The following is a 19046-nucleotide window of genomic DNA, read 5'->3' on the forward strand; positions in this document are numbered from 1 at the left end:
CCTCTGAGATCGCAGTGATCTCAGCACTGCTGGTAATACAGGTGTTTGGTTTTGGAGGGAGGAGAAAATTCTGCTGCCTCAGAAATATTATTTAGTCTGAACTCCATAAATAACCACAGTTTCTCTGACCACCTGCGGTCAGCGCTGCGACAGCCAGAATTAGAGGCCCTTATCAGCGTCACAGTGGAGATCAGAGTCAGATTTACAGCATCTGATATTAATTTACATTCAACAACTTTACTGTTTTCTTTATATTGTTATTGTGGATATAATAATAATAATATTATTAATAATAATAATAATAATACATTTACATATTAACATAAACACACCATTCAAAGAAAAAAAATATTTTATTTCTTACCCCAAGTGGAAGGACTTCTTACCCCAGGTAATGGGACTTCTTACCCCAGGTAGATGGACTTCTTACCCCAGGTAATGGGACTTCTTACCCCAGGTAGATGGACTTCTTACCCCAGATAATGGGACTACTTACCCCAGTTAATGGGACTTCCTTCCCCAGGTAGATGGACTTCTTACTGTAATAATAAGTAAAATTATTATTACTGGCTGTAATAATAATAATAATAATAATAATAATAACGGTGTTATTATCCTTATGTAATATTATGGTTATGATGACGCGCAGCAGCGCGCGAGCCGGAGGAGGAGTCTCGTGCAGCAGGAACATGGCGAAGTGATAGAAACAAACAGCAGCTGAGAAACACGGTAAGATAATAAACCGCTCAGAATAGAGATTCATATGGATTTATACGGATATTTATATCATAGGTACTCCCACCGCGGGGTTTCGGGTCTGTGGTGTGTTCGGACAACAGACTGAACATTAAATTACCCGAATATCTGAAGGTCTTCACCAATATCTGCTTCCTGTTTTCCTATTTCACCGGTCCACCTTAAACGGTGCAGGTTACATTGGGGCGCCTGAGGGGCCAGAACGCAGCTGCTGCACCATTTAAGGTGGAACGGACAATTCCGACAAGCCGACTTTAGCTTTAGCGACACTCGCTAACTTTTGTGGACGATTAAAGAAGAGAAAGCTCGGCTCTTTCATTTTCTCCCCTTTTCTCCCCTTTTCTCCTCTTTTCTCCTCTTTTCTCCCCATTTCTAATCTTTTCTCCTCGTCGTTTATCGGAGCTTTTCAGCGAAATAACGCGAATGATTCACCGCAGAGAACTTTCAGCTCGGTCAACGGTCAGATTAGGCAGTGAACTCGCTCAGAGTTAAAGGGGAACTTCATCCATTTCCCAAAATTTCAGCATAATTAACCGGTTAAGATGTAAACAGAGTCGTTCAGAAAGGTTTGGCATAACATGGTCCGTTCTAGAGAAACTTACCAAGCCAAAATAGAGCTGACAACTGCAGAAAATCTGATTTTATCGGTAATCCGAAACATGTTTACATGCACTTTCCGTAATCAGATTATGCAAAACTTTGGGTCTACATGAGTCGGACAGTAATCAGATTTTGTAACAAAAGAAAAAGCTCAAAATTATTTGGAGAAAGTTCTGGTTCCATTGACTTACATTATAAGTAAAGTATGTTTTTCCCTCTCTTGTAAACTTACCAGTTTGGAGATTTTTGGAGGTTTTGTTCTGACAGTAGCGACATATACGTGCGTGTGTGTGTGTGTGTGTGTGTGTGTGTGTGTGTGTATGCACAACCGTGGAGAGCCTAAGAGGGTTAAAACAGATTTTTTCAGTCTACAGGTGTCCTGCAGGTGATTGACCATGGGTAACGCCAGCAGTGAGAGAAGCGCTCCAGGCCAAGAGAAGGCCCACCGTAGGGAGAGCCGTGGAGCCAAAGATGGAGCACGACCCAAAATATTAATGGACAGCACTGAAGATGCCGACATCTTTCAGGCAGATGATGCCAAGGTAACTCAGGAAACTTGTACACATACCAGCAAGGTAGAGTTTCTAATAAAGTGGCCAGTGAGTGGAAGCACAAGGTGGGTGTTTCTAATAAAGTGGCCAGTGAGTGGAAGCACAAGGTGGGTGTTTCTAATAAAGTGGCCAGTGAGTGGAAGCACAAGGTGGGTGTTTCTAATAAAGTGGAATCTCTGTTTGGAAGACATTCTTATTTTCTGTCTGTCTGTCTGTTTCTCTTTCTGCCAGGAGTTTCTGGCATGGCAGCGTGATCTTGAGACTGACTCTAAAGCCCCCCCAGAGGAGCGACCCACTGTGTTTCGGTGGACTGGCCCTGGCAAGGATGTTTATGTGTCTGGATCATTCAACAACTGGGCCAACAAAATCCCGCTGTCCAAGAGGTCAGCGCACCGTCAGCTGGAAATGAGTTCACCTGGGCTGTCAACTGTCAATTATATTAGCAATCACATAATTTAATTATTATTTTGATAATTAAATAATCAGCTTTATTTCAAAAAGGCCAAATAATAAAATAAAAGAAACAATAAAAAAACACACACAGAGCCTTTTAAGAGATTCTAAGAAGGGCAGTTTGTAGTCTAGACGAGAAGTGTCACTCGACAAAAAATGACATGAAAGAGGAAAAATTTACATTAAAGAACTTGAAAAGGCGCAGATGTTGTCACACACTCCACTCTGATTGGACAGAATCTCTGGAGCGTTGCCGTGGTCACAGTTTGTAGCTGTGTTTACGGTCTTGCTGCTCTGTGCAACAGTGTAATTTCCACCTGCACTGCACTTTCAGACTAGCCACAATTTTGGGGGAAACGATGAATCTGGCAACCCTGAGTGGTGGGGAAAGAACTCAAGAGTGAAACACGCATAACAGTGCAGATTTATTATTCAGTGAGAACCATGGCCTCGGATTTAGAGGTACTGATTCTCATCCCGGCCGCTTCACACTCGGCTGCAAACCGATCCAGCGAAAGCTGAAGTTCACGGCCTGATGTCCCCAATAGGACCACATCATCTGCAAACAGCAGCGATGAGACCCTGAGGTCACCGAACCGCACACCCTCCATCCCCTGAACTATGAACTATTCAGTATCTACTATAAACTATTCCGTATCTACTATGAATTATTTAGTACCCAATATGAATTATTCAGTATCTACTATGAATTATTCAGTATCTAATATGAATTATTTAGTACCCAATATGAATTATTCCGTATCTACTATGAATTATTCAGTATCTAATATGAACTATTCAGTATCTACTATGAATTATTTAGTACCCAATATGAATTATTCAGTATCTAATATGAAACATTCAGTATCTACTATGAACTATTCAGTATCTACTATGAATTATTCAGTATCTACTATGAACTATTCAGTATCTACTATGAATTATTTAGTACCCAATATGAATTATTCAGTATCTACTATGAACTATTCAGTATCTAATATGAAACATTCAGTATCTACTATGAATTATTCAGTATCTACTATGAATTATTTAGTACCCAATATGAATTATTCAGTATCTACTATGAACTATTCAGTATCTACTATGAACTATTCAGTATCTACTATGAACTATTCCGTATCTATTATGAATTATTCAGTATCTACTGTGAACTATTCAGTATCTACTGTGAACTATTCAGTATCTATTATGGATTATTCAGTATCTACTGTGAACTATTCAGTATCTACTATAAATTATTCAGTATCTACTGTGAATTATTTGACATGTGAGTCCTCACACAGACCCTTCAAGAGATTTCTCACTGAGTCTAATTAGAGATCGTGCTGTTTACATTTGAACCACTAGAGGTCACTGTGTGTTTGCAGTCATGGCAGAATATTCGTTTGTTTACAGTAAACATGGAGAGCTGAATGTTTCCTGGCCAATTTAACGCCGTGGTACGTGTTGGAAACTGCTGCTTATGCTGATGTGACGATAACGCCCCTTCATTTCTCTGTCTGCCTCATAGTCACAATAACTTTGTGGCGATCGTTGACCTGCCGGAGGGAGAGCACCAGTATAAGTTCCATGTGGACGGACACTGGACTCTGGATCCTAAGCAGGTACATGTGTCCTTTCTCAGCGTTCACTGATACTGAGTGTACCTCCAAATTCCAGCCACCAGAAATGACTTAAAAACCTCAGTCAAAAGCAAAAATAAACATCACTGATTATTAATATAGTCAGCACGAGGGCGTTTTAGGGACACTGTTTAAAAAATGAAAATAGTGGACTTTGAGAATAAAGTCAGAATATTTTAAATCACAAAGTCGTACTGTATGATATTTTGAGAGTCATAATATTTGGAGAATAAAATTGTAATATTTTGAGAATAAGGTCATAAAATGACAGCAGTGGCATTAATATCAGGAAAAGTCCCAGTATTGCTCGGCTTCTTCATCATCGCCGGTACAGCAGCCGAGGCCCCAACACGGTATGGCAGCCCCCCTACAGTTAGACCACTTTATCCTCCATATATATCGCAAGTGTATTCCCGTGACTTTACGACTTTATTAACGAAATATTACTTCATTCTCAAAATTTTACGATTTTTCTCTAAATGTTATGACTTTATTCTTAAGGTTTATTATTATTATTTTTTAAACAGTGGCCCTAAAACACTGTCATAAGTTTGTGCTGTGATATCAATGGTACAGCTTTTGGTTTTGACCCAGTGAAGGCTAATTATCACTAGGCAAGTGCTGAAAATTCAACTACTGCAAGAGAAACAGGAAAAATAAGTCTCACACCTAAAACTCAAAATTAGTCTGAATGATAGTGAAAATGAGAAACATTTAAAAATGGTGTTTCTTCACTGTCCTGCATAGAGACGTTCCAATCGATAGTGAAACACACAAACTCGGACCTCTGCAGCTGCGCTCTGTACACTTTTAACAGAATTAATGAATATTTAAAATGGAAATCACACGAATAATACTGGACTATATAGTGTCTTGCTGTAGTAATCTTACTTTGGTTAGATCCTCCTGGTGTGGGTTCACTGCCGTTCTCCAAATGACGAACACTGAAGTGATTTCTGTACTAATAGCGCCCCCTGCTGGACTGCTAGACTCGTCCATATGATTTACATATTTAAAAACGAGGCGTTTTCCATCAATATAGCTCTCTGGGATTCAGCTTAAGATGGGCATTAGTCTTGTATGGCCATACTTTGAAGTATTATCTTGCTGCTGTCAGAAGAAAACCTCGTAAATCCATTTTTGGTGTTTTTCAGTTTTTGACATGTCACGATTGGCCCCTCCCAGACATCCATGTGCTTGTGTTTTGGTCTTCCATGTGCTTTTGTTTACGTGTCAATGTGCTGTCGTTTATCTTCCCAGTCCAGCCCCCTTGTTTTCAGATTCCGCCCCGATTGTTACCACCTGTGTTTTCCACCTGTGTCCTGTTATCCCTCGTTATCCCGGGTGTATTTAAGCCCTGTGTCTTTCCTAGTTGTTGGTTGGTCTTTGTGTTGTTTGTACGGTTTGAAGTGTTTACTGTCCATTGTGTTTATCTTGTGTTTTCTTTACGTTATGTCCGCCCCCCGTTCTCTTCATCTTGGCTCACTGACCTTGGACTGTTATGACCATGACCCTGGATTTGCCCGTAATAAATCTCGCTCATGCATCCGCCTCCTCATCGCTCTACAACGCTACACAGAATTTGAAAATACCTCATGATGAATGGACCAAAAGAAACGGCCCAAAATGACTTGGAAAAACTTTAGGTTCCATTGACTTCCATTAAAATGAAAATAGATTTTCTCCTTCTCCTGTAAAGTTACCAATCTGGAGATACGAGGTTTTCTTCCGAGAGCAGCGATATTTTCCTAAATGTACTATTTTAGTATGTAATACTATTTAGGAAGCTGTTTGATATTGAAATAGTCCTCTTGTTCTGATTATTGCCTGTGAAGCATCGTCAGCGTTACTGCATTTATTCCGAAGCTTAAATAAGCCGATTACATTTAAAAGAATTCTTTTTGAAAGCAGAACTTTTTTCAGCTGAGTGTGTGAAGAATTTCAGTTTCGGTTTCATTTCAGTGGATCACTGATTAGTACTTGATTCACTCTTTCTCAGCCTGTGGTGACCAGCAAGTCAGGTACAGTGAACAACATCATCCAGGTGAAGAAGACGGACTTTGAGGTGTTTGACGCCCTGAAGACGGACTCTGAGAAGTGTGCCGACATGTCAGGTCAGAAGCCATGAAGAGGTTTAGCGATTTAAACGCTTAATGGCAAAAAAGATTTGGGCAGACTTACTCAGTCCATGACAGCACTGATCGTTATCATGATAAATGACATCACATCTGTGGTTAATGTGATGTAGTTTATCGTGGATATCTTACTTAAACACTTCTGTACTGCATGTCTGATCACAAAGAGAGATCATTTAGGCCAAGTTCACATTACAAGCCTCACTGCTCAAATCCATTTTTTTCCTCAAATCCGATCTCTCTGACTCGACGGTTCACCCTCGTTTAGGTCAGTGACTCAGATCGGTCATCGGCTTCTGAACTGTCCCTCATGAGCTCCTCCTACTCAGTGACGTCACGTGACTGAATCGCTGCATCATCAGCACAAACTAACGAGCAGAACGAGCTTCTCTGAGAAGATCATTAACTCTGATCAGCTCTCAGCTTCATTATTAGAGCCAGACGGAGGAGGAAAAGGTGAGACGAGCTGCTTTTCCACCGTTTGCAGGCATTAACGTCTGTTCGGCGCTGTTGCCATGGTAACGCTGAATGATGCCGCAGCTCAGTGGGAAAAAAAGCACATGAATTCCGATCTGAGCTTCACATTAAGGTCACATGGCCACGACTCGGATACGTATCTGATCTAGGACCACATATGAAAGTGGCTCAGATCGGATTTGAAAAGATCAGATTTGTGTCCACACAGCCCTGAAAACACCAGATCTGAGTCACGTCAGGGCAAAAACTCAGATGTGTGCCACTCCAGCCTGGTATTTTTAAAACACGGTGCTACTTTGTATGTTCCAACTTATCAGATGTCAGATAAGTAGTGTGATGTATCGTGTATCATGAAAACATCCTTAATATCGTGATATCACATTTTGCCACATTGCCCACCTCTAGATAGAAGCATGTCTGATAGGTAAAAACAGTGGCAGCCTCGGTTTACAGGTAACAGTGAGTCACACGGTGTCAGAAACCATTCATTCATTTATTTAATATGTAATGATGTAGGCTTGCGGTTAGCATGCTGCTGCTAATGACCCTGTCTTATTCATAAGCTAAATGGGCTCCGTAGCTCCAGCACAGCTCATACAGGAGGTTGAAGATGATGTTTGTCGATTTTTCACTGAGCTTTATGCAACCTGTTTTCTCTCAGACTTGTCCGGTTCTCCTCCTGGACCGTACCATCAGGATCCGTACAGCACTAAATCTGAGGATCGGCTACGGTCGCCCCCGATTCTCCCACCCCACCTGCTGCAGGTCCTGCTCAACAAAGACACCGGAGTCTCTGTGAGTCACGGTTTAGTCCTCAGTGTTACAGACATACAGGCTGTTTAGCCTTAACATGTTTTGTTATCTTTGCACTGAAATTTTATTTTTAAATGCGTCATGAAATCTTAAATTCAGTTTTTGTGGTACAATTTCACAGTTATGTCTTAAACTACACCAATCAGGCGTAACATTCTGACCACCTCCTCGTTTCTACGCTCACTGTCCACTTTATCAGCTCCACTTACTGTATAGCTGCACTCTGTAGTTCTACAGTTACAGACTGTAGTCCATCTGTTTCTCTGATACTCACCACCCAAATAGTACCTGCTCTGTGAGGGTCCATGGGGGTCCTGACCACTGAAGAACAGGGTAACAGAGTATCAGAGAAACAGATGGTCTGTAACTGTAGAACTACAGAGTGCAGCTATACAGTAAGTGGAGCTGATAAAGTGGAAAGTGAGTGTAGAAACGAGGAGGTGGTCAGAACGTTCTGCCTGATTGGTGTATGTAAAATTCGACTTAACTTGTAACATGATGGTTTTTGTTTGGGTGAGACGAGAGAACAACCTTGGGCACCTCTGATTATGGCAATACACCAAGGCTTTTTATGTCTGAGAATAACCAGAATATTTTATTTTATCCTAAAATTGAGTACTTTATTGGATGTTATTATAATCAAATATAACTCATTCTGACACTTGAACCTCGATGCAGTTGAATGATGACCTTCAAGCTGACGTACGACCTTGTTTAAACCGATGTGTTGTGTGTCTGTTCTGATGTACAGTGTGATCCAACTCTGCTCCCTGAACCCAACCATGTGATGCTGAACCACCTGTATGCTCTCTCCATCAAGGTACAATAGAACAGAAAATAAAAATATCTTACATTTACCTTTGTTGTTTAATATGATTCCTATTGTTAATCATAGAATAGTAATTACTAAATATATACAGTAAGTAAACAATAATAGGTGTTCTGAAGCATCTAATCTATACAACCCAACCAGTAAATGCCTTTTAGTCGAGCTGAATGTGTGTTATTTGTGACACAGAACATTCTACCAAAATAAAATATTTTAAAAATGTGATTGTATAAATATCAGGTCAGTCGGGTTAGATAGAGTCGATATCGATATTGGCCGATATTAATGGATCTGAAACCTCCTCTTTTTGTGTTAAGATCTGACAGGTCAAGATAATATTTTCCACAAATTCGTATCACAGAAGCAAATCTGATCTTCATTTAGGAATCTTATCTTACGGTGTCTTATCTCCAGTTAGAAAATCTTAACCTACTCAATCAAAGTCATCAAACAACTTTCAGGTCTGATGCCTAGAAACCTCAGTTTCAGTCTCCATTTCCCAAACGTTTAAGCCAAGTGCACTAACGTTACTCCCCCTAATAAACAGACAAATGTTCAGCCCCGCCTCCTCCACAGATCATGTACTGGAGTTAAAGTAGAGACACGCAAGGTAAAATATTCCTCCAGTAAAAGTAGAAGTTCCTCCCTTTAGACCTCCACTTGAGTAAAAGTACTAAAGTATTTACCTTCAAATGTACTTAAGTATAAAGTAAAAGTACTGAACGATAGGACAGGGTTTAGGAGGTTTAGTCTAGTTAGGATGTTTGTGTGATGCTGTTTTCTAATCTGGAGTTTATGATGAGGTTATGAAGTGAGGAACTCTTATTCTGTAATTCAGTCTGTACTGAAGTCGTCATGGAGACCAAACAGATTTCAATGTTAAGACGTTTCTGGTGTTGGCGCATCTCTCAGTTTTGGCCACCTCCAGGTGTTTCTGATAAAGTGGACAGGGTGTATATTTTAATATGCAGAATTTCACAGTTTTTTTTATTTATTTATTTTTTCTCCTGACAGGATGGTGTGATGGTTCTTAGTGCCACTCATCGCTACAAAAAGAAATACGTGACTACACTGCTGTATAAACCCATATGATCAGACACTATAAGCTGGGAAAAGCTCATCTGGAATTTATCAACACTATTTAAACAAAAAGTATTATAAGATTATGAGACCAAAAAAAGCACTGAAAGCTGATTGGATATCATCACTGTCCTATCAAAACCTTGACTCAAGCTGCCCTTTACATTTGCATTTATATTTTTCATGACATCCGGACCAACAGAATAACATTAATATGAATTAACTTAGTTAACTTGCTAAAATCCCAGGCTTTTTAAATACTAAGGCTTATTATTCAGTAACTACAGGGACTTTAGTGCAAACTGACTGAGCTACTCATAGATCATAGGAGTGTGTAATGAAATTCTGGGCCTGGACATTTAAGGGGTTAAATAAAGAGTGTTTTTCTCCTTTTCCTATAAAATGACCAATAGTTTGTTAGGACAGTGATGATAATCTGTTATAGATTAGACTGGGGTTATAGTGTAGTCTGGGGTTCAATCCCCGCCTGGGTAACCACCCTACACTATACCAATACGAGTCCTTGGGCAAGACTCCTAACACTGCCTTCGCCTACCTGTGTAAAATGATCCAATTGGATCTGCTCTGGATAAGAGCATCTGCCAAATGCCGTAAATGTAAAACCTTGTATCTCCATTTTTGGTGTTTTTCAGTTTTTGACATATCTGAAAATACGTGTTGTTCTTTCCACTGTATGTAATTTCATGATGAATGGACCAAAAGAAATTACTTCAAATGACTTGGAAAAATGTCTGGTTCCATTGACTTACATTGAAAGTAAAATAAGTTTTTTCCTTCTCGTGTAAAGTTTGGAGATACAAGGTTTTCGTCTGACAACAGCGATATAAGCTGATATTTGCAGGGGTCCAAGAAACCATTACTTGATTTTTATATGTAATTATTATAACATGCCTGTAAAATTTGACTTGTTATAGCATTTAAACCCATAGATATTTTTAAAGGTGTGTTTTTTGATATCTATGATGTCCATGGTATTATTCTGTTTTATCAACATTGTCCAAATTAAATGGTTAATAAATAAAAATGAAGTTATATTAATAAACTTGAGTGTAGATTTTTTCCACTGACCAAGATCAAAGCTTACTATTCCTGTCAGGATTGTACAAAAATAAATCGCTGGGAGTAAAACATCTGCTCATATCTCAGTCGTGTATGTGCAAACACACTCATATCTTAGAAAGACTCTTTGTGTTTACCAAAGCTATCATCTGTGTGATGAACCCAAGAACAATTATTACAGTAAAAACAACTCAAACAAACTGCAGTTTGTTTCTGTCACCCTGTTATTATTTTTTCCTTCGGGTACATTTTGTCAGAAATCATCACATTAATTGCAGTTTTCAGTCCTCAGATTTGAGGTCAGTTTGTCATTTGCACAGGCTTTTGTCCAAGTTCTTGTGGTTGGAGTTGTAAGCATGTTGATACTGGGCAAAGCAGTTGGCAGCAACCCGGTCACATTCACACACAGTAGCCTGGCATTTATCATTGGAGCCTAAAAACAAACACAGATACTCTATATGGTTATATTACCCCAGCGTATCATCACTGATGTACACAAAACCTTGAAAATTGTAAGTTTATTGAAGAAGAAAACATTCTTAATTTACATTGTATGTTAATGTAAAAAAAAAACTGTGTTTTCAAATCATGTCAAAAAAAGAGATGTAAAGTGTTCTTCTGACACCATTACAAACGTGACCAGCACAAGTATCCAACCCAAAAAATTTACTTTAAAATTCAAACTTAAGAACTGTTTTCCACGTTAGTATATAAAAACAGTGATAACATTTAATAATGTTTTTAAATGATGTATTTCATATTGTCAGAGTAAGCGCTGAAGATGAATGTGTACATTTTTAAATATTTTTTCCTCTTTTTCATGTATATATATATATATATATATATATATATTATATATTATAATATACACACAAACATATACATAAAACACATAGTTTTACATTTGAAGTTAAGGGTGTTTTTACTCTCTCCTGTAAAGTTACTATTTTGGAGATGTTTGTTTTTGTTTTTTTTATATACATGATAAACATTATATAGTTTTATGTACCAACATACATTAAAGTTAGAGCATTCAGCACTGAATACAAACTTTTCTTAATTAAAACAAGCAAAAGAAATGATGAATAACAGATTTTTCAGCTCATTTGCAGTAATGAAGAATTAGGTTCAAAACCTACAGCAGAAAAAAGAATAACAGTTTGCTGTAACATTCAGAGCTCCAGTTATTTGAATATTTTTATCAGTGTGGTGATTGTAACAAAAATATTTATGGACATTGTTAGAGGGTCGTGGGAATGACCCGTCTACACACAATCAAAGACTGGAAATTAGAAAAGCAAAGGTTTTTGTTTGCTACACAATTCTGACATTAAAGGACTTTAACAAAAAATCCAATTTACAGAAATGGACAAAATTCGGGACATAGCTGAAAACAGTGCTAGCAGTCATCTCACAACCTTTATTTTGTCCATAGCTCCATGTTTATAAGTAACAGTCATACAGTGTCAGAAACTACAAAATCATGTCTATCAGAGATACTAAACAACTACACACAGTTTGAGACAAGTTAGCACACTGTGCACACCAAACATGTTGGTTGATCAACTGCATTTGAGATAAGGGAATATTGTGTGTTTATGACCTGCATTAATTTACCTGAGCAGATGACCTTATTGTTGGAACAGCTGTGGTCATAGACCTTCACATATGGCAGGTCCACTATGGGGCGGCATTCCGGAAGTCTCTTAGCATTTGCATAGCACTTGTCATGCACTTCACAGCACCTGAGCAATGAGTAAAATAGTTCATAGCATGCCTTTAGAAGTTTGCGTTGCCTTTTATATGTTTGAACAGCATTTAAAATCTCTAGCATACATCTACATGACGCGATAGTTTGTCAAAAATTCTAATTGACAACTTTGCCCACTCCAAAGTGTGTTTTAGATATGCTGATGTACATTTGTTCATACAGTGTCAGAGACCACATAATCAAGTCTATTAGAGATACTAGAGGCCACTATAAGGTGAGGCTTGCAGGTAGCACTAGGGTAATTGGTGGGGCGTATGCTTCTTGGGGTATAAGCTTGAGGGAATATTGTGTGTTTATGACCTGCATTCATTTACCTGAGCAGGTGACGTTATTGTTGGAGCAGCTGTGGTCATAGACCTTCACATATGGCAGGTCCACTATGGTTCAGCTAGTTCAGCTAGTATTTTAAAATTCTTTAATAAAAGTATAAAACCACAAAAATGGAGATATGAGGTTTTGTTTTGTAGGTCGAAAGCTATATATATATATATATATATAGTCAATATATTTGTTGCACTTTGTCTCAGACTGATTTTTAAGTCTATTGTCATCTACTCGTTGTTCCATACCGGTCCAATGGGTCTACGGGGGTGCCACCCCCCCCGAATCCGCAGAAGCAGCCATAGTTGTTGTAGATGAAGGGGTTCACACTGGGCTGGACACACTGGATCATCTGAGCAAACTGCCATAAGGCACGGGGCACCGTAGCCCCATGCACTGCACACACTGCAAGAGGAACATCAGAAGGTTCTTGCATTATACCTAAAATTCTTCAGACCCTCCTTGGAATGTTTGATGGACACTGTAGGTCCAAAAGCATTCAGATACCTGCTCGTCTTAACATTTATGCCAAAATCAAAAGTACCTCCTCAACTCATATATCACTCCAACCCATCCCAAAGGTGGTCACTGGAGCACCATAACTCTGGATAGCTTTTCCAAAGCTGCACAGCATTTATATTTATTCATTTATTCATTATATATCTCTAAATGATGCTTGGCATTGGGCACGATGACCTTAGGCAACACATGAGCCTCAGGCAGGGGTGTCCAATCAGAGCCGGTGTGACTGCAGGTTTCCATTCCAGACAAGCAAGACCTCACCTCATACCAAGGCCTATCTGCAATGTTCCATGTGGACTAGTTAGGTCAGAGAGTAGATGAACCTAGAACAACGAATCCACCCACGACTTCACACTCATATGCGGCTGTAGTCTCATCTGTTTCTTATGGACTCACCTGTAGTTACTGATTCATAACGGCTGTAGACTCACCTGAGGCAAAGAGCAGAAGCCAGGAGAGCTGCATGGTTGCTTGAAGGTATGAAAAATCCTCCTGCTGGACGGTCCTTAAAAATACAGAGAAAGGGAGGAGTGGTGGGAACGCTGCAGATGAAGGAGGACTGTGGGAGGAACAACAGAGGGATGAGGGAGGATGGGAAGAAGATTCAGCTGATTGGACAAGTTTGGGCAGCAACAGTACCACTTAACCCCTTAAACTTCGAATCTGAGTTCACATTCGCTACTTTTAGCACCTTTGGAACATTAGTTTCATGATGCATAATCATAATGTGATTATGATTATGGTTCTTCTAAGCACAGTCAGTGCTCTTTGTCTAATCATGAGGAACTATTTAAGCTCTGAGTTCAAAGTTGATCTGAGTTTTTACAGTGCAGATATATACTTTACCTGCATTTGCGGATGCAGAGATAAACAGTGTTTACTGACAACAGTTTGTCAAAGTGTTCCTGAACCTTTGAGATGACTTCATCACAGAAAGATGCCGGTTTTTAAATTGCACTGTCATCTGAGGGGTTGAAGGTCACAGGCATTGAATTGTGGTTTACAGCTTTTTCCTTTATCTACAGAGATTTATCCATATTCCCTGAATCTGTTGATGGTCTTATACATTGCAGAAGGTAGAATTCCTAAAATCCTTTCTATCAAACTGTATGCATCATTTGGCAAAGTGCCAAACCTCAACCCATCTTCACACATAACAGGTCTCAGTCATGGTTGCATTACCTGTTTAAGATGTTTTTTTAAAGATGTTTGCAATGCTTCTAGTCTTGAAATGCCCATCCCAACTTCACATTCACCTTTCCATGGTGCTCATGTAAGTTATTGAAGTGATTTTTTTTCACTTCTTACACACATAATAGTGATTAAATAGTGTAAATAGTGCTGAGAGTGGATGATAAACAGATGAGGGTGGGAGGGATGATGATAAATAGATAGGGTGTGGGATGCTGTGCAGTGGATTGCCGTCAGACAGGTTGGCTCACATATAGGATGTGCAGACGAGACACTCAATAGAGCCAAAGAAAGACAGAGAGTTGAATGAAGAGGAGATTGGATGTGTGATATATCATCTAAGACAAATAAAGAGATAATAGAGTGAATGCAAAGGAAAAACAGACTCTAATGCCAAACTTTGGTTTCGTTTCATTTTCAGTGGCTGGCTGTTCATGAAAATCTTTACAGAACAACATTGCTGGCTTTGCTGGATGTGCAGGTGCTGGACGTTAAAGAATAAGGTAGGACACTGAGATCGCTCATCAATTTAGCTTTAGAATGGATGCTGTTGTTGTCTTTGGGTCATTTTGACCTCATTCAATGTTTAACGTCTCTAAATAAGTGCTTAATATTTAATGACTTTTCCTAATTTAATGGGGACAACTGGGTGAATGTGAAATGAACATGTTGATATGTTTTCAGTGTCCCATAGAAAGAAGAAAAATCAACAATTTACACCATTTGTTTTGATTGTTTTGGATGATATTGAGGGCAGTATAGCACAAATTTTACAGTCTTTAAAAGTTCCCTAAAGTACGGCCCTAAACTTTAATATTTCCCAGAGGTTTGCTGGAAACAAATGAACCCCAAACACAAAAGATGTTAATAAATGTGAAGATACCAGGATGGTTAAATGCACTTCCAAAAGTTCTCTAGTTGTCAGGTTTTCATATTTATGCACAACTACTGCACAACAAACCACCATCAGTGTATCAAAAACACCGAAACTGTCCAATCAATATTTGCACAGTCTCAAAAATGAAGGTGCTAAAAGGGCTCTTTGCAGAGATTTTTGTAAATGTGATTGGTGAGTGTGAAGAACCTTTTTAAGAATGAAAGACTCTCCATGTAGTATAAGGCAAGGTCAATTTTAAAGAACTGTTCAAGCTTTACTTCTGAGAGTGAAGGTAAAGGCAAATTTGATGTATACCTGGGTTAATTTTATAGAGAAAGAGTTCTCTGCATGTAATCAGTGCTTGTGAGTTTTGGCACACTTCCCAGAGCCCTCACAGCACTGAGCTCTCTGCGTGTCAGCTGATTTTAATCATCACTGCCATTCGGTTGATTTATTAGCATTAAAAATGTAGAATCTAAATGTAACAATAAATATACAGGAACATCTGTAAAATAAAGGAATGATTGTAAAACCAATGGAATGACTGTAAAACTATAAGAATAATTAAAACTATAAAGGAATGTCTGTAGAACTACAGGAATGACTGTAAAACTAAAGGAATGGCTGTAAAACTACAAAAATAACTGTAAAATTACCGACATGTCTGTAAAACTATCTATAAACTATCTATCTATAAAAGCTCAAGAATTATTATAAAAAACTTGGATTACTGCAAAACTACTGTGGTAACTGTAAAACTACAAGACTGGCTGCACAACTACATGAATGACTAAACTAGAAGAACAACTGTAATACTGCTGTAATAACTGTAAAACTACAGGAATGACTAAAATCTACAGAAATGTCTGTAAAACTACAACAAAGCCTGTGAAATTAAAGGAACGGATGTAAAAATACAAAAATGACTAAAAGACTGAAATCTACCTGAACTACAGGAGTAACTGTAAAGCTACCACAATGCATGTAAACCTCAGAAATATGTGAGAAAAAAAACAGGAATGACTATACAACTACAAAAGTAATTGTACAACTATAAAAGTACAACTATAGAGGCATCTGTGAAGCTTGAGAATCAAGAAGCTTGAGAAGTGGTAACTGTAAAGTACCAATTTTACAATAACTAAAACTATAAGAATAATTAAAACTAAAGGTATGACTGTTAAACTACAAGAGTGTCTGTAAAACTACAGGAATGACTATAACACTATAAGAATAATTAAAACTAAAGGTATGACTGTTAAGCTGCAAGAATGACTGTAAAACTACAGGAATGACTAAAACTATAGGGATTACTGTAAGACTACTACAAGGCCTGTAAAACTAAAGAAATGAAACTAAAAACTACAGAAATGTCTGTAAAACTACATGAATGCCTCTGAAATTAAATGAATGACTGTAAAAATACAAAAATGACTAAAAGACCAAATCTACAGGAACTACAGGAGAGACTGTTACCACAATGCAAGTTAAACCAGAAACATTTTTAAAAAATACAGTGAGACTGGCTGCACAACTGCAGGACTAAATAACACTAGAAGAAAGACCATAATATTACAGAAACTGCTGTAAATCTATAGGAATGACAGTAAAACTAAAAGAATAGCTGTAAAATTACAGAAGCTGCTGTAAAACTACAGGAATGGTGTCAAATGGTGTTCTGATTGACCAGTTAAGAAATGATTGTTTTCTTTTAAATGTTCAATTGCACTTCTTAAACTGGCCTACTGCATGGTCATTTCTCTGGTCACTTATAATGGTGAGCTCCTCTTTGTCATTCCGTAATAGTGTTCTGATTACATGTAGATTAGTTGTAGTTATCTATTATTTCCTGTCCTCTTGATATTACTCAGCCATTGTTCACTTTAATTTCTCATCAGTAACAGTTTGATGTATACCTGGGTTAATTTTATAGAGAAAGAGTTCTCTGCATGTAATCAGCACTTGTGAATTTTGGTGCACTTCCCAGAGCCCTCACAACACTGACCTCTCTGCGTGCCAGCTGAGTTAATCATTACTGCCATTCGGAGGATTTATTAGCATTAAAAACTTAGAATCTTAATGTAACAATAAATATACAAGAACATCTGTAAAATAAAGGCATGACTGTAAAACTAAAGGAATGACTATAAAACTAAAGGAATGTCTGTAAAATGAAAGGAATAATTGTAAAACTAAAGGAAGACTGTAAAACTAAAGGAATGTCTATAAAACTACAAGAATAATTAAAACTAAACGAATGACTGTTAAACTAAAGGAATGACTGTAAAATAAAGGAATGACTATAAAATTAAAGGAATGTCTGTAAAACTACAAGAATAATTCAAACTAAAGGAATGTCTGTAAAACTAAAGGAATGACTGTAAAATAAAGGAATGACTGTAGAACTACAAGAATAATTAAAACTAAAAAGAATGACTGTTATACTACAAGAATGACTGTAAAACTAAAGGAACAACTGTAAAACTACAAGAATAATTAAATGTAAAGGAATGACTGTTAAACTAAAGGACTGTAAAATAAAGGAATGACTACAAAACTAAAGGAATGTCTGTAAAATAAAGAAATAACTGTAAAATAAAGGAATAACTGTAAAACTAAAGGAACAACTGTAAAACTAAAGGAATAACTGTAAAATAAAGCAATGTCTGTAAAACTACAAGAATGATTAAAACTAAAGGAATGACTAAAATAAATGAATGACTATAAAACCAAAGGAATGTCTGTAAAAGAATGGAATGACTGTAAACTAAAGGCATGTCTGTATACAAGAATAATTAAAACTAAAGGAATGACTGTAAAATAAATGAATGACTATAAAACTAAAGGAATGTCTGTAAAAGAAAAGAATGACTGTAAACTAAAGGCATGTCAGTAAAACTACAAGAATAATTCAAACTAAAGGAATGTCTGTAAAACTAAAGGAATGACTGTAAAATAAAGGAATGACTGTAAAACTGAAGGAATGACTGTAAAACTAAAGGAATGATTGTAGAACTACAAGAATAATTAAAACTAAAAAAAATGATTGTTATACTACAAGAATGACTGTAAAACTAAAGGAACAACTGTAAAACTAAAGGAATAACTGTAAAACTAAAGGAACAACTGTAAAACTACAAGAATAATTAAAAGTAAAGGAATGACTGTTAAACTAAAGCACTGTAAAATAAAGGAATGACTATAAAACTAAAGGAATGTCTGTAAAATAAAGGAATAACTGTAAAATAAAGGAATATCTGTAAAACTAAAGGAACAACTGTAAAACTAAAGGAATAACTGTAAAATAAAGCAATGTCTGTAAAACTACAAGAATGATTAAAACTAAAGGAATGACTAAAATAAATGAATGACTATAAAACTAAAGGAATGTCTGTAAAAGAATGGAATGACTGTAAACTAAAGGCATATCTGTATACAAGAATAATTAAAACTAAAGGAATGACTGTTAAACTAATGGAATGACTGTAAAATAAATGAATGACTATAAAACTAAAGGAATGTCTGTAAAAGAAAAGAATGACTGTAAACTAAAGGCATATCTGTATACAAGAATAATTAAAACTAAAGGAATGACTGTTAAACTAATGGAATGACTGTAAAATAAATGAATGACTATAAAACTAAAGGAATGTCTGTAAAAGAAAAGAATGACTGTAAACTAAAGGCATGTCAGTAAAACTACAAGAATAATTAAAACTAAAGGAATGACTGTTAAACTAAAATAATGACTATAAAACTAAAGGAATGTCTGTAAACTAAACGAATGACTGTTAAACTAAAGGAATGACTGTAAAACGAAAGGAATGACTGTAAAACGAAAGTGTAAGATTGTGAAAGTGTGTGTGTGTGTCTATGTGAGTTGGCGTAGAGCCTGACTAGTTTCCCTCGAGCCAGACAACCTTGTCACAAATAAGCTCTAGGCACAA

The 19046-nt window shown here is 37.3% G+C and overlaps 2 protein-coding genes across 3 annotated transcripts; one reads left to right on the forward strand and one right to left on the reverse strand.

The window, feature by feature from the left end:
• Window positions 1–651: 651 nt before the first annotated feature.
• On the forward strand, window positions 652–9927 carry prkab1b (protein kinase, AMP-activated, beta 1 non-catalytic subunit, b). 2 transcript variants are annotated; one of them, XM_017683914.2, is made up of 8 exons: window positions 652–729; window positions 1724–1898; window positions 2139–2290; window positions 3892–3985; window positions 6003–6117; window positions 7277–7410; window positions 8180–8248; window positions 9272–9927. In XM_017683914.2, exons 2-8 carry the CDS (start codon window positions 1752–1754, stop codon window positions 9347–9349), a joined length of 789 nt encoding a protein of 262 aa, XP_017539403.1. In that variant the 5' UTR covers window positions 652–729; window positions 1724–1751; the 3' UTR covers window positions 9350–9927. The 2 variants fall into 2 exon arrangements, with proteins under 2 accessions (XP_017539403.1, XP_017539404.1); XM_017683915.2 differs by having other exon boundaries at window positions 662–729; window positions 1731–1898.
• Window positions 9928–10622: 695 nt separating this feature from the next.
• Window positions 10623–13573, reverse strand: LOC108412047 (phospholipase A2-like). The gene is made up of 4 exons (XM_017683908.2): window positions 13463–13573; window positions 12758–12914; window positions 12035–12162; window positions 10623–10850 (listed from the first exon to the last, which is right to left on the reverse strand). Exons 1-4 carry the CDS (start codon window positions 13494–13496, stop codon window positions 10726–10728), a joined length of 444 nt encoding a protein of 147 aa, XP_017539397.1. The 5' UTR covers window positions 13497–13573; the 3' UTR covers window positions 10623–10725.
• Between the last annotated feature and the right edge of the window lie 5473 nt (window positions 13574–19046).

The sequence above is a fragment of the Pygocentrus nattereri genome, chromosome 29, assembly GCF_015220715.1.
Source record: "Pygocentrus nattereri isolate fPygNat1 chromosome 29, fPygNat1.pri, whole genome shotgun sequence".
Lineage (NCBI taxonomy): Eukaryota > Metazoa > Chordata > Actinopteri > Characiformes > Serrasalmidae > Pygocentrus > Pygocentrus nattereri.